The sequence below is a fragment of the Pantherophis guttatus genome, chromosome 5 (genome assembly GCF_059756535.1).
Source record: "Pantherophis guttatus breed Tessera chromosome 5, ASM5975653v1, whole genome shotgun sequence".
Lineage (NCBI taxonomy): Eukaryota > Metazoa > Chordata > Lepidosauria > Squamata > Colubridae > Pantherophis > Pantherophis guttatus.
Window position 1 is genome coordinate 95,617,790 of NC_142067.1, and position 16,684 is coordinate 95,634,473.

Sequence of the window (16,684 nt, forward strand, 5' to 3'; positions counted from 1 at the left end):
TTTCTTGGAAAAAACAATCTTATTCCTAATCCTTTACAGAACCAAATTTTAAACAATGTATTCAATTACAATTTGGAACTAACTGGAATTTATCTTAGATAAATGCAAATTATGTCTATAAAAATGTATACCTGTGTGCTGCTTAGGAGTGATGACAATGAAAGGCCGAATTGCAGTGCCTCTTAACAGTTTACTCTCTTGAGGCATGATGACAAAGTTCCCGAAGCGACCTTTTTATCTGACCTTGGCAGCACCATAAAAAGACAAAACAGTCTATGCTCTCTGCAACAAGTTCTTTTCTAAATGATTACAAAGTAAACAGCTGTTGCATTTAGGCACAACATAAACCATGTACTTGATGCTCTCCCATGCCTAGAATAGAGGTATGTCAATAGAATCACTGTTAATAAGTGGACCAATACCAATAAATCCCTTTATCTATATTGTTAAATGCTTTTGTCTACCTATAGTTTTAGAACAAACTCCCTAGGAACAGAATCTGGTATTTACGAATTTCTTGGGGTTTTTTTGCTATATTTTATCATTAGGCCATTTTTAAGATTCTATTGACTGTACTCATGGTTCTGTATTAGTCTTCCAAATGTATTTTTGAAATAGTTATAACTTGTTTTTTCCTGATAAAATTTTATTTTGTTACAAATAATAGGACAAGGGATAGAAAGAGGTAGGAATGTCATTCTATGAAAGGCACCATTTTTTTTCTGAGAATAAGTAACAACCTGACACCTTCAGATAATCTTTTTAAAAAGCAGGTTTTTTTCTTTCCCTCCCTTCTTCTCGTAGATCAAAAACAGAACTAGTGTACCGTATTTTCCGGCGTATAAGACGACTGGGCGTATATGACGGCCCCCAACTTTTCCTGTTAAAATATAGGGTTTGGGCTATACTCGCCATATAAGACTACACCTCTTCCAATGCACACCAAATAAAAATTAAAAAACATCAACTGGCTCACCTACAATGTAAAAGCAGCTGTGCTAGACCCAAAATGGCCCCTGCAACAAGCAGGAACCTCACACAGCCACAAAAAGCCCCCCCAAAAAACTTTCACACTCTATAAACACACACAACACAACACAACTGGCTCACCCACAATGTAAAAGCAGCTGTGCTAGTCCCAAAATGGCCCCTGCAACAAGCAGGAACCTCACACAGCCACAAAAAGCCCCCCAAAAAACTTTCACACTCTACAAACACACAACACAACACAACTGGCTCACCCACAATGTAAAAGCAGCTGTGCTAGTCCCAAAATGGCCCCTGCAACAAGCAGGAACCTCACACAGCCACAAAAAGCCCCCCCAAAAAACTTTCACACTCTAAACACACACAACACAACACAACTGGCTCACCCACAATGTAAAAGCAGCTGTGCTAGACCCAAAATGGCCCCTGCAACAAGCAGGAACCTCACACAGCCACAAAAAGCCCCCCCAAAAAACTTTCACACTCTAAACACACACAAAATTCCACATACAGCTTTGTGAGATTTTGTGTGTTTGTGTAGTTAGAGTGAAACACTACAGAAACACACTAAATCTCAGAAAGCTGCACAAATATTATTTTATTTTATTTTTATTTTTATATGAAAGCTAAATTTAAAACTTCCTAAACTTTAAATGGCTAGGTCTAAAAAAGAACAACTGAAAAAAACCCAATTGACTATTTTTTTTAAAGCTCCCAAAGGGGAAAAAAACTTACCCAATAGAACAGGGGTCTCTAACCTTGGCAACATTAAGACTTGTAGACTTCAACTCCCAGAATTCCTCAGCCAGCTTTGCTTTGCTGGCTGAGGAATTCTGGGAGTTGAAGTCCACAACTCCCTGCTTGCTTGATTGCTGATTGCTGATGGAATAGATTCAGGCAAGCGAAGCAAGGCAAGCGTTGGGACTAGCAGCTGAGGTGAGCAAGCTGGAGGGGGAAAACTTTTTATCCTTTACATGGCTCTGGCCATCCCAGCTGAGTTGCAGGGAACTCAGTTGGGATCGCCAGAGCTGGGATCGCCAGAGCTGGGATCGCCAGAGCCATTTAAGGCTCGTCAGAGCCTTTTGGGCTGGTCTGCCTGGTTACAGGAGAACGACACCCGGCGTATAAGACGACCCCCGACTTTTGAGAAGATTTTCATGTGTTAAAAAGTCGTCTTATACGCCGGAAAATACGGTATTTTATCTTGTATAGAGAAAAGCTCTGTAAGCAAGACATTAGTCTTGCTAGGAAGTAGGAAGTATGTTAGGAAGTATGTATTTATTAAGCTAGATTCAAGTCCATAAACATTTTTGAAAAACATTTTTTTTACTATGAGTTCAAGTTTCTCAAATTCTCATTAAATTTGTAGTGATCCAGAAGACAAATGATCACGTTCATTATCTCCACTCTCCAGTTCTATAAAAAGAAATACGAAATTCGTGATGTTGAACTACACTCTAAATGTAAGAATTATAACAAGTAACATTTGCTTATAATATGCATTGCATCAGTTTAACTTTTAATAAAAACATCCCAACTTGGCTTATAATCAATATTAAAGACAAATGAAATAAATCTCTAAATACATTCAATTTGAATTTCCAAAACAGTTAAAAAAGTTTCCTAGAACTAATATAATTTATATTCATGTTTTTTCCCATTCTTTTCCCTAGTTCATTTTTAGCTGAGTCGTTTTACTTTCCATGTATCATATTTATTTCTTATGGAACTATCTGTAATTATTATTCTGATGAAAGAACAAAATACTACTGTACTGATTCCTAATGATAAGTATGTCACAAATTATTTTCTAATCTAGAAAAGACTCAAATTTTATAATTCTGAGATCAATGCTCTATGCAAACAGAAATGATATAAGAGCTTTTGTGAATTACCCAGATATTTAAATGATATAAAGATAAAGGTAAAACATATCCGTCACTAAGTCTAAATTTACAAATACTTTTTTCCTAGAAAAAGAAAAATCTCTAAAATTACCTACCAAGTAAAATTGTTGTTTCACATGGATTTTCTTTTAAAACATTATTTAATGCAATTGAGCTAGTACAGGATACTGATAAGCCACTTGTTTTGTTATTATCTTCTTCCATAGAAATATTCTATATCCTGTTTTCAATTGGTATGTTACTCATTGATTCAGGCACTGCAACTTTTTTAGATCCTTCCTTTAAAGTTAGAGAAAATCCCATTAATTACTATGGAAGGGATAGAACCGGGAGAGAAGTTTAATCGATAAATTCTAAGAATAAAATTATTTTTTAAAATTAAATTTGATGGAATTAGACTTTGTAGTATTTGAAACCAGCAAAAGATTATCTCTGAAGAAAAGCAAGTATTTTAACAACAAGCATCGTTCAGAGAAGCACATACAGTATTACAGAAGCACACACAGTATTACATACCAAGAACAACATTTGAAGTTTAGCTCACATGCAGCTCCAGAATTGTTTTTCTATATCCCCACCCAGTGTACTTTCAAAACCTTAATGGCAAACTTGAAAATCTGAGATCTCTTACTGATTTTGATGGGCTAATAACACAAGTTATTTTCTACTTTTTATTTTCTACACACAAGTTGTAGAAAACATAGGCATTACCAAAAATAAATATATTTTATTACATATGTTTGCTACATACCCAATATTCTAGTGCTTTCATGATATCTAATTTACACATTGGACATATTCTCTGTTCCAGCAACTAGGGATCAATACACAGTTTATGGAAGATATGTCTAATGATAGAGACACTACCATCAAAATCAAGTATAAGGACATTCTAATTCATATTTATAGAATTAGTATTATAAATACAAATTCATATTTATATAATAAAATCAGCTGGTCAAAACGTGATAATAAAAGCTTAATATAGGAAATCTATTTTCATCTTGGGTTTGACAAACTGAATAAAGAAACGCCTCACTTGCCAATATATTAGGCTCATAATTCATATCTTTACGTACAATAACAGAAAAATTATAAACTAACACAAAAATGTAACATTCAATGAAAACAATAGGTGGCATTCAGAGAGTTCTTGCAGAATACATATCAATTATCATTCCTTGTTTGTGCAAAGCAAAATTTACAGGTGTGTTGAATTTTTTTTTCCAGAAGATTTCAATTACCATGATAATTTATGCCTATCCAATGGTGGCAATGTGCCGTGGTGGTGCAGAAGGAAAGAGCTCCATTCTCTGTGCCGAGAAATGTCCCTTTTCTATCATGGTGCCCATCTTATAGAATTAACCTCCTCCCTGAAATATGCAGCCAACCTAGCTGGTTTCTGCAAATCCATAAAGATCTGGCTATACTGAGGGGCTCATGGTGATCTCTGAGCTTGATTGTTACCACTAATGTTACCTAGTATGGTAATGAAATGTCTGCAAGAAAACCAAGCTCAGAGGCCACCAAAGATCCCACAGTTCAACGCAATTTATTTTCTATTGGGACCTGGTTATACCTCCAGGCATTGGGGCCAGGATGCTACTGGAGCTCTTATTTATTTAGCATTTGGCAACTGGAGCTCTGATGAGGGTACTTTTTCTTTTTGGGGGACTACTACTATTCATTTTAAGCCATTTTTAACTGATATGATGGACTGTGATTGTTTTTTGTTGATTCACTGCCCAAAGTCTTTGGTAAATTCATATTCATAAATATATTAAATACAAAAACCGTAAGTTACATATGTGAAATTAAGCTCTGATCTGATAAATTTCCTAAACAAGCAAACCAAGACAGAGTGATATCTCTTGTAATATGAATTATTGTTGAAATATTTTATGCCCTGAAGACACACTTAGTTAATGATCACTTGCTTAAGGAGAATAAATTATCCAATGTGAGACCAATAGGGAAAACGAACCACCTCTTCTAAATATATTCCAGCAGAAATAAGTTTGGAAATGTGATTTTATAATAATTGCCTTTAGATACGATATTTCTAGTCCATAAAATAATTCTTCAAATGACAATAATACTTGAGATTTGTAAAAACTTAAAAAGGAAAACTTGTCTTAATATCAATCAAAACACGTTCTCTTAAATTTATTAGATTTACTGCACATCCCAGTTTTTCTCAGCATGACATACAAAAGTCACGTTGTGAGATAGATTTAGTGATTTCAGTCTTTGTACTTGAATGAACTACATATTGGATAATAGCTTCAATGTATGTACCCTCTTTTAAACAGTCTTTTTTCATTGAATATTTTTAATCAAGACCCACTAAAATAAAATTAAAAAGTTTAATAATCTTACTTGCAAGGCAGACGCCGAACAGTATCTTTGGCTTTATAGTTTTCGATGCATATAGCACAATTTTCTGTATCAATAGCCCAACACTTAAAAAAAAAATAAAGCTACATTTAAGTATATTGGCAAAACAAAAACAGATTGAAGTATATATTACACTCAGGGCCAACTCTGAGAAGAAGCAATCAATGTACTCAGTCAGGCAGTAGAACTAGAATTTTTGGAAAAATGAAAGACTAGGATAATTGTGTGCAATGCTGCCATCTTCTATTGTTTTTATTAAAACTCTGAATTCCATTAGTTGGAACTTTGTACAAAGGAAATAGGATTTGAAATTAAATAATTCTAAGAACCAGAATCGAATAATTGTTAATTGCTTCAATTCAGTAGTCAGTTATAATGTTTGGAAGAGCACCGAGTTGATGGTATTTAAAACCAAGATGGCTAACTCCTTGTCATACAAAGATCTACCAGACTTTGTAACTGGTACATAGTCTAATAGGACAGGGATGCTTAATCTTTTTGGTGCCGAATGCCCAAAGCATTCGGCACCAGGAGCCTGGATAGCTCAACAGACTAATGCATTGTAATTTAACTCCAGCTGGCTGCAATTAGTAAATTCGAATCTTGCCAGGCTCAAGGTTGACTCAGCCTTGCATCCTTTCTAAGTAGGTAAATTGAGGACCCAGTTTGTGGGGGCAATAAGCTGACTTTGTAAAAATATACAAAAGTATGAAGGCTATTGCTTAACGCATTGTAAGCCGCCCTGAGTCTCCGGAGAAGGGCGGCATATAAGTCAAATTAAAAAAAAAAGTGCAAGAGCGTGCACGCGAATGGACGCATGCCCCAATCCCAAAATGCAATGTGAGCGCCCCCTGCACATGCGCCCTGTGTCCCTTTTTGGCTTCTGGATTGGTGCAGGTGGCTTTTCCAACCCAAAATGTGTGGGGAGGGGGCTCACAAACTCTGTAGTTTCCTCCCCCCCCGCACCAAGGCTTTCTCCTCCATTCCTGTTGAAAGTTGGAAGGTCTGAACTATTTTTTTAACCTTAGTCCCACAGACTACTTTAGTTAATCTGCACATGGTGGCGAAAGGAGCTGGAAAAATTAGTGAAGGGATGTGGCTGCCCTGGGTGGCGGGATGGTGGTGAGGGTTTGGCCTGGATGAAGGGCCGTCAGGTAAACTGGAGTGGGGCGGGTGGGGCAGCTATGCACCCCTGCCTTGCTTCGGCCTCCACACCCCCGCCCTTGCTTTGTTCTTCACCACTTCTTGCTCGCCTAGCAGGAGGCTGAGCAACGCACTGGTGCGAAAGAGAGGTGGTGGTGGGTGGAGTACGAAGCAAGGTGGGGTGTATGTGGAGCTGCACCACCACACCACTCCACGCCCCGCAGTGGCTTACCTGAGAGCTCCGCCAGCCAGGCACTGAAGCGTCACCAACAGTAAGGCCGGCCATGGAATCAGAATTGGCTGGGTGCAGGAAACAATGCCATCCGTGGCCCTGGTGCGCTGCTTACTTACGTGGGCCAGCCTTCCTATTTGAAAGCTGAACGAAGCTTTTCAACTGAGCGAGGAATCACTGCAGGGCCAGGCCTTTCACACCCGCCTCCAGTCCGCCAAAGTTCGCTGCGCTGGGGCAGCTTAAATGCCCTGACTGAAGCTGGAGTTTGCCGTGCGGGGGGGGGGGAGGAGGGATGAGAGGCCTTGCTATCCCACAGACCCTGGACTGCTTGAGTGGGGAGGACAAGGAGAAAACCGGCTGCTTAGTTCTCTCTCTCCCCACCCCCCAGCATCTTGAATGCCCCAACTAAAGCAGGGATCACGCTCTCTTTCATCATTTATTTATTTATATATTTTATTAAATTTTTATACCGTCCTTCTCCCGAAGGACTCAGGGCGGTGTACAGTCAAAAATAAAATCCACAACTATATGAAAGTTAAAAGACAATTTAAAAATATTAAATAATTTGGCCGAAAGAGCTAAAATAGAAACCACCCATTAAAATAGCATTTAGGCCAGCCCTCCTTGGTGAAACAATAGCGTTTTGAGGGCACGGCGAAAGGTGCAAAGGTCGGGGATCCTACGAATCTCCGGGGGCAGCTCATTCCAGAGGGCAGGTGCCCCCCACAGAGAAGGCAGAGTCCCTCTCTGTGGGAGCATACTGGTTGATGGGAGGCTATTGGTGGCAGAAGGCGGTCTTGTAAGTACCTTGGTCCTAAGCCATGGAGCATACACAGAGAGTTTGGAGAGCCCCCCCCCCCGCGCCCCCCTGTCTCGCTGTCTCGTGCTTCAGTGCCTGGCTGCAAGGCGCTCAGGTAAGCCGGTGTGGGTCAAAGGGGAGGGGGGCAGCTTCACACACCCTCGCCTTGCTTCATACTCCACCACCACCCCGCCTCATTGCTCAGTGGCTCCTGTCAACAGCTTGGGTGCCCTGTAGGGATCGCTCTCTCTCCCATACACAAACACAATTGGATTGCGCTCTCTCTCTCTCTCTCTCTCCCTCCCTCCCTCCCTCCCTCTCTCTCTCTCTCTCTCTCTCTCTCTCTCTCTCTCTCTCCCCCCATTTGCATGCAAGTATGCTCTATGGGGCAACAAGGTTTCATTAAGTAGTTAAGTGGAAAGTAGTTGGGGAGGGGGGAAGGGAGGAGCAGAAGACCAGCAAACACTTTTCACGTCGAGATTAACGTTTCTGGGTCCCTGACACTGCAAAAGAGGAGGGGTGCCTGAATCTGTGCGATATTGTAGCGTCCATTCTCGGCACGAAAAGCATTTCCCAGACAACTCTCCCTTCCTCAAAGCAAAGGCAAAGAAACAGAGAAACAAAGAAAGGAGATAGATGTTTGCAAGGTAAGTGAGTCCTTGTGGAAGGAATGGAGGGAGAAGCATGAGGTATTTTAGTGGGTCAGGGAGGTCTTGAGGGCCTATTCTATTACTAGGCCCCCCATGGCCTTCCCCACCCTGAGATAACTCAGGTGCACATTGGTATTCTTGAATTGTGAGTTCTTAGGAAAGTATCCCCTCCTTGTGTGTTGCAAACAGCTATTTCCAGTGGGGAAAACAGGACAAGGAAAGAGGGAAAGAGCAAGGAAGGAAAAAGAAGAAAAGGGGGAAGGGGGAATGAATGAATGAATAAATAAATAAGAGGGAAGGAAAAAGAAGGGAGGGAGGGAAGGAAGCACTTGGCCACCAGCAGCCCTGCTGCCTTTTGCCATCCCCTTGTCCCCTCCTGACCTCTCCTAGTGGTCTTCCATCCTATCATTGAGGATGCTTTGGTTACAAAGCCTGGTCTCCTAATGAGATGAAGTGGGCCTCCCTCTGATCCACACACTTTGCCCTCCTGCACACACCATGAGCAACCTGGCCAAGGAGAGCAAACACAGCAGCAGTGTCAGCTGCCCCCCCACTCGAAGTCAACCACAATCCTGATGCGGCCCTCAATGAAATTGAGTTTGACACCCCTATACTAAAAGACACTTATGACCCAAATTCAAAGTTATAATAGCTTCACCACTATTCCCACCCATGGTCATGTGTTCAGATTTGGGGAGCTTGGCAACTGGCTTACTTTTATGGCCATTTGCAGCCTTCCATAATCATGTGACCATGATTTTTAACTTTTGCTGGTTCCTCTCGTTTATTACTGGTTTCTGGCAAAAAATGGCTATTGGGTAAAATTGAATTGCTTAAGACTGCAGCAAAAAAGTTGTAAAAAATATTATAAAATCAGGTCTGGTCATATGGTGACCTGCTTAATGACTTAAAAACCATAATTCCTTAAAATCAGAATAAAGTTGAAAGGGACCTCTAGTCAAACCCCTGCTTAAGCAAGAAATCCTATAACATTTCAGACAAATGCTAAATTACAGTCAAAAGTTGACGACTGTTAGTATTCACTGCACTGGTTGCCAATAGGTATCTGGGTACAATTCAAAAATTGATTTTAATCTATAAATCTCTATATAGTTTGTTGATACAAATAGGACCACCTCTTCAATGCAGAAGTAATCAGTCTGCATTGTCTGGTATGTACACTCCACCTAAATTTTCTAGTATTTGCTTGAGGTGAAAGGAACATGGGCCTGCAAATAACATTTTTCATTAGTGGCACCTATACTTAGGAACAGCATCATCCCAGATTAGGGAAACACCCTTATTTTTGGAGTTCCAAAAATTAATTATTGCTGAGCACATTGTAAGCACATTGCTGAGCACATTGTAAGTCTCCGGAGAAGGGCGGCATATAAATCAAATTTAAATAAATAAATAAATAAATAAAATTAAAACTTGATTAGTCTGGAAGGCATTTGAATACAAGGATGCTGTCACTGCATAAGATTATTTCTTTTATTTATGGTTTAGATACCTTTTATGATCTTAATGATGCAAATCATCAGAAACCTACTTAATTACAATATATTGAAACACAACATATAAACTCAATTTCATATGAAGGAATATGTCCATAAAATACGTGAGATGCAACTGTCAGTATAATTAGTTAGCTGTTTAATCTCAAATTGAAAGAAAATACAGTAAGTTAAGATGAAGAGATCTATTAATCCTACTAAACTTCCACTGATAATTTGTATGGCATAGAAAATGCATTCATTTTGAAAGGAATTGCAAATATTAAAAAAAAACCTTATTAGAAAAGTGAAGTTTATTATTCCCAATGCCAAATTTAGGTAATTACCTTATCTTCATCCTTCAGAGTATACAGTGGCAGCTGGGCAATTGCAGCAATAGTTTCTTCTCTCTGACCCTTAAAAAAATAAGATATATAAATATGCATGTTACAAAGAAATATGTTGCTCAGTGTTCTGAGCAGCACTCATCTAAGATCTGTCATAGTATAAGTAAATCTGCACCATTAGAGATCCTTGGTGCTCTCTGAGCTTGGTAGTTTTCTTGCAAGTGTTTCATTACCAAAATAGGTAACACCATCAGTGCTTGAAGGGAATGGGGTTTGCTCTTATTTTTATGTACTAGTGGCTTGCCCTGTCAGTGTGGCTGGGAGTGTTCTTGGTGGTTCTTTCAGTAGGCTGTTGTTTACTATTAGAAAGCTTCTTTGTGTTTGTAGTTCCTTGATTAGGGCAGTATTATAAGTTGAAGACATAAAATGAAAATCCATAGAGTATGCTATAAGGACCAAAATTTTGCATGAATGCAATAGCACAATTCAGATGATAACCATTTTGCTAACATTCTCTTTTTATTGAACAAAATAGTTACAATGGCTTCATGTTAAAAAATTAAGACTTCCAAGAATATTTGCTCAAATGGCTTGATTCATTAGTTAAGAGCCATAGGAAAATATTTCCATTGGTTAATATTCGAGCAGAGGGTTTAAACCAGGGGTAGTCAACCTTTTTATACCTACCGCCCACTTTTGTATCTCTGTTAGTCGTAAAATTTTCTAACCGCCCACCAGTTCCCCAGTAATGGTAATGCACGAGCTATTCTGGGACGAGGCTCTTTTGTTTGCGGTCGCACTATAGCGCCATTTAGTTTCACTTATGTAACGTGGACTAAACTTATGCGCGGACGATACAAATAGTATATTTTCAGAAATTTAAATTGTCACAGGGAATTTTATGAAAACCTAATGAAAGTGTTTTTAAATAATGCTATAAAATCTTTAAAAAAATCAATTAAATTAAAAAAAGGAAAGTGCTTCAGTATCGGACAAAACCCCTACTGCCCACCATGAAAGCTGGAATGCCCACTAGTGGACGGTAGGGACCAGGTTGACTACTCCTGGTTTAAACAATAAGATAGAATTTAATAGGGGAAAAACTAAGTTCTTCAACGGGTGAAGAAAAATGTGACAGTTGTAGAAAGAGAAAGTAGTACACATAAAAAGAATCAGGGTATCAACACAAGCCACCAAAGTGATGTGATATATCTGCCAAAAAACCCCAAACAAAAAACAAAAGGTATCCTGGGCACTTTACAGGCAGTCCAGAACACTGAAAGTAATTGTCTCATTTGACATGGTTCAAATGAGGACTAATTTGGAGTAATGTGTCCAGTTCTGGGCTCCATAATTCAAAGGGGACAGTGACAAATTGGGGAAAGTTTGGAAAATTCTAGCAAGCTAGTGAACAGTATTAAAACAAAACCCTCTGAGAAACCGTTACAAGACTGAGGGTCGATACTGTATGGTAGCGATCTTCAAATATTTCCTAGGGTGTAAATTAGGGAGTTTATTCCTGTCACCCCACAGAGCAGGCTGGAACCAATGAGTTAAAAGTACAGACTATATGAATTGTCAGCCAGGGAAACTAACTGCAATGTGAGGTAGTAAGTTTTTTTCTAGAGATCTTCATATAGAAAAATGAAAATGGTCATCAGGGATTTTCTGTTGCAGACATGTCCAACCCATGGGCTGCATGCGCCCTGGACAGCTAGTAACACAGCCCCACAAGGTCGTAATAAAAATGTAAACAATAAAGGAAGATTGTTATTTATATATTTTATATGTGATCCAAGACAACTCCTCTTTACTCAATGTGGCCCAGGTAAGCCAAAGGTTTGGACATCATGCTCTAGTGCAGGGGTGGGCAACTGTGGCCCTTTTACAACCTGTGGACTTCAACTCCCAGAATTCCTGAGACAGCCAAGCTGGCTCAGGAATTCTAAGAGTTGAAGTCCACAGGTCATAAAGGGGCCATATTTGTCCACCCCTGCTCTAGTGGATTTTATCTAGATGAGGGCTGAGTAAGGTGACTTTGAAGGGCCCTGCAACTCTGTGATTCTTTGAGTTATACTAGTATAGACAAATAGATTGAAGAGAGAAAAGAACAAGCAGCAATAGACAAACAGGAGAAAAAAGATAATTTAAAAATCACATTAAGCTTTTCCATCATATCTGCTTTATGCCTAATTTATGGAAATTTGTACTAGAGAAGCTGAAGTTGCAAGGATTAAAATCCTGAGCTTATTTGACTGTTTGCTCAGCAGAGCCATGCAAAGCGTTTGAAATGTAATGCATAGAAACATGGACAAAGGATTATTTTAAAAATTTGTTAAAGCAGTTGTGCTGGAAGTAGCTCAGGAGCAGCTGTTTCAACAATTGGAATACTGTTAAGTGTTTGTACAACACCTGCTTGTTGAAATACTTTTGACAGTTCTGAACAGCCTCACCTTGTACTAAGTATATTGTTAAATTAATTAAAGAGGCAGTTCAACTTGGTTACACCTCCACAGATAATAGAAAAATAAGGATAAGTATAACAATTAGTTTCATCAACAGAAAATAACTGCTACCTACTTCTAGCTTAAAGTACTAATCTGAACTATAATTTTCAGGTATATCTAGTTCTGGAAACAAGTTATAACAGATAGTAACAGGCAGCACATTAAGAGAACTTTTCAGGTTAAACAGCATTCAAAGATTGGGCAGAAAGATGGACTTATATTACACAAGGTAAAAAGATAATCAGCACCAGTAATTACCTGGCTTCGAAATTGTGATCCAGTATAGAGAAAACGTTGTACATAAAAAAATATAAGCCATGCTAAAGATATAATCATCATTGTGATAAATGCAATTGCTACAAACACAACTGACTGTCCGTTGATTTATTCTTGTACATGTTGTTTACCAACACTAATAGTAATTTTCACTGGAATTCCTCTTAGGACTGGCTCCAGGATCTCCATTCCTTTTGGATACCCAACCATAATTACAATTGTATCAGCAGTACCTATTGAAAAAAAGAAAAACAGGAATCAGATGCATTCTTCTACAACTCTTATTTGCTGAAGGAAACTCAAGCCATCTTGCTGATAGTTATAAGTAAATTAAAATTGTTCTTGCCGTACTTTTACTTCCAAGATTTCTTGGTCCCAAGAATATGACTATGAACTAAAGGGAGTAGGCAAGGATATTTCCTAGCATGATCACCTCTTGCACTGAAGTATAAAAATTAAATCTGTTGATCTTTTTTAAGCAAGACTTTTTTTCCTTGTGCAACCTCCAGTTGCTCTGGAGCATACACAGATTGCTACCGCACAACAAAACAGATAAAGTGTGAGTATGCAAAATAGTAAAAATAGAATTTGACTACTCAAGATTCATGTTAAAATTAATTGAATTTTTTGCAGCATTTTTTCTGCCACATTTGTTCAAAATATTTAAGTTGCTGGCCCATGATCCATTTCTAGTATTAAAGGCAACAATGGGTCAGATTTAAAGAAAAAAATCCACTAAAGTCTGAAAGGAACAGGGCAGTGATATAATTTCTACTAAATGGACATTGGGAATTTTTACAGCCCAGTTTATTTGGGCTTCACACTACTGGAATAAAATAATTGTATTTAAATGGGTCTGTAGTTTTAAAAAACATAAAACCATAAACATAAAGGCATTTTAATGAGAAAATCCAGTTTCATATTTTAATATTTAACAACATTTTATCAAGAATGCATTCCAAATGTGGGATATAATTTAACCTTACTTTTTCCAGCCCAGTTTTTCCCATGATCTCTGCCTCCCTCCAATTTCCACATATATTACATCTTCTTTGGCTTCAGAACTAACAACTGGAAACTCATATATTTTGCTTTTCTGATGGAACAGATGTTTATCATTTGTTGCTTAGAAATAAGCAACATGCAATTTTTCTATTATCATAGCTGCATGTCCTTAACACTATATATAGCAAGTACTGAAAAATTCACAGTAAAGCTACCTGATGTTTCAAAACTTTCACTGTAGCCCAGTAGTATTTTGTATTCCTCTGCTTCCAGCATACCCCTCCAGAATACATGTAGCCATTCTGAGATAGATTAGGAATCTCAACAATAAAACAAACAAAACTAAATGAAAAGAAAAATTATAGAAAAAAAAACATAAAAACATAAAGCCTTTTCAAATTTTAAAGGAATCATAAATTTGCTTCAGCAATGAGACCATTGGAAACAGTTAAAACACTAATCTTCTCATAAACTAATTTGATAAACCAAAAATTAAAAAGTTTAATAAAATTCAAGAAAAATTACCTAAAATAGAAAGGGCCCTCCAGATGTTACTGAACTATAACTCCCGGCAGTCCAGATAAACATAGACAATGAGGATTCAGCAAAATCTGCAAGGCCAAAATCCACTTTCATCCATAGAGAAACAACTTTAGTTTCTTTCTCAGCAAGAATATCCAAAGTTGACTTCATATCATATAAAGACAATATGTAACCCTAGAATTTACACATAATATTGATCAGAACTTTTACAGTTCTTAGACAATCTGCAACAATCAATATTAATCTACCTAAAACTGAAAGATGTATTCATAATCAAAACAGAATATAATGGGTATAACAAATTCTTCATATAGAAATTCATTAAATAGCATGAATCTAATTAGCCTAATTTTCTTCGATACTTGAAATAGCATTTTTTTCCATAAAAGAGCAGCAGAATTTTGTTACCTCCCATCCAGTTTCTTGACTTAACCAACACATTACAGAAGAAACTCTGTAATTACATCTAATTTCCAACCTATTTCTGAATCAGTGTCTTTAAAATGAATTAAAATGGATTTGCTTCATTTTAAAGAGAAGACCAGGCTTTTGAATTTTGCACCCCAGAAATAAAATATTTTCTAGTTTGGGCTTTTACATCCCTGCTCAAGGATGAAATATGATACTTTCCACGTGGGAGGTGCAAAATAAGAGATTTTTAAAGAGATATTTGCAGGTAACTGGTGGGAAAAGAAGTTTGAATTCATTTTTCAAACCTTCCCTGCCCATTACCATCGCTGTCGGTACCCACCCAACCACCTTCGCAATAAAAATAAGGTAGTTTTCAAATTACTTTCCTTATTTCTCCCCTCACTACACTGACCGAGGTACGACACAGAGGTAAGAGTGGAGTTGCCGAACCGAGGCTTGTTGTAGATGACCACAGCAGCCACTTTCCTCCTAGCTGCGTTGGCGACTTTGTCCTTCAAGTGGCAGCCTCCGTGGGCCACTAAGGCGATCCAGGACTGAGGCGGCAAGAAGGGCGCTCCAGCTTCTTTTTCTCCCGAGGAGCTTCCGGGCACCATGGGGATCTCGTATTCCCCCTTGGGGTCACAGCCCTCTACGTGGTGGGCCATTCCTCCAAAAGGGATGCCCAGTAGGCCCTGTGCGCTCTCCTTGGGCGAGCTGTTCCCATAGCGCCCGCTTTCCGCGCTGTCCCGCACTGTGTGGTTGGTGCCCGGCTCGGTGTACACCGTGCTCACCCAGGCTGTGTACCAGACCAGCGACCAGGAGACCCGCGGCCATCCCCCCGCCGCCAGGAAAAGCAGCGGCAGCATCATGCGTTGCGACAGCAGCCTCATCGCTTCCGGATGCGCAAGGCGAACGGTCCGTCCAGGCAGCGTCTGAGGCGGAATGGTGTCGGCCGTTCACCTGGGACGCGAGATTCGGTGGCTTAAACCAAGCACTTCTGGATTCCCAACTGCTTTGTTTGAAGCGAGGTGAGAAGAGGCGAGACGGTGTTAAATAACAATGCCCTTTACTAGGCAAGGCCTCAGGTCATAACAACAGCAAACACCCATTACAGTAGGACGAATGAACAAGGCAACAATTTCTGTCAGGGCTGCTATTTATACAGCAGCTGTCAAACAGGTGGCAAATCACATGCACTCATTTCTCCCTCCTGCCGAGCTGTCACTTCACAGCCAATAGGCAACACTTCCGTGTTGCTGGGCAGAGGTGTGGCTACATATGCCACACTCCTCCCTCCTTGGATGGTGCATGTGTATTCCTGAAAATACGCTGGGCGCCTGCGCACCCTTCCGGATCGGCGTAATTTTGGGGCCTCGAATGATGGAGGAGGCGCTTGTTCTGGACCCTCAGGAACTACTGGGGCTGGTGATCTAGTCAAGCTAGGCGAGTCAGCCAATGGATGAAGAACAGGGTCTGCAGGTAAGCCGGGCGTCAGAAGCATTGATTGGGACAGTATGTTGTGGACATCAGCTGGCTGCGTAGTGCTTGGGTCGGCCCCACAGGGATCCCGGGAGGTGAACTGCAAGGTGTTACAGGGATGGTGTATGGACGTCCACAAAGTTGGTCTACGTGGCGCCACCAGGTATGCCCAGCATCGAGCTCTACCCTGTAAGAACAGGGTCCTGTTACTTGAACAATTTGTCCGGGTAACCATAGGGGATTTCCCCCCCCCATAGTTCTGGGCATACACCCTGTCCCCTAGTCCGAAATTTCTGATTTGGCTGGATGAGTCCAGTGGTTTATCAGTGGCATAGCTAGGGTGCAACCTATCCAGGGTGGTCCAAAGGCGCCGGCCCATTAGAAGCTCGGCCGGGTTGCGATTTGTAGTTGGGCATGGGGTGGCGTGCTGTGCCAAAAGATATTTTGTTAGTTTATCCTGCCAGTCTCCCTGCCCAAACCTGGCCAGAGCTTCCTTAACAGACCG

At 39.7% G+C, this 16,684-nt stretch overlaps 1 protein-coding gene, 1 long non-coding RNA gene and 1 other non-coding gene across 3 annotated transcripts; 2 read left to right on the forward strand and 1 right to left on the reverse strand.

The window, feature by feature from the left end:
• The first annotated feature begins 140 nt into the window (after positions 1-140).
• On the forward strand, positions 141-249 carry LOC117673817 (small nucleolar RNA SNORD89). The gene has a single exon (XR_004593579.1). It is a non-coding gene; the product is annotated as a small nucleolar RNA SNORD89 (small nucleolar RNA).
• On the forward strand, positions 243-13,091 carry LOC148113530 (uncharacterized). Its single transcript, XR_015734534.1, has 3 exons — positions 243-383; positions 2,357-2,450; positions 12,910-13,091. It is a non-coding gene; the product is annotated as an uncharacterized LOC148113530 (long non-coding RNA).
• On the reverse strand, positions 2,177-15,593 carry RNF149 (ring finger protein 149). Its single transcript, XM_087895350.1, is given in 8 exon segments — positions 2,177-2,355; positions 2,357-2,403; positions 2,990-3,173; positions 3,646-3,742; positions 5,274-5,356; positions 9,959-10,027; positions 12,724-12,974; positions 15,113-15,593. Coding segments are annotated over 8 exon segments (1,248 nt in total). The 5' UTR covers positions 15,591-15,593; the 3' UTR covers positions 2,177-2,316.
• Between the last annotated feature and the right edge of the window lie 1,091 nt (positions 15,594-16,684).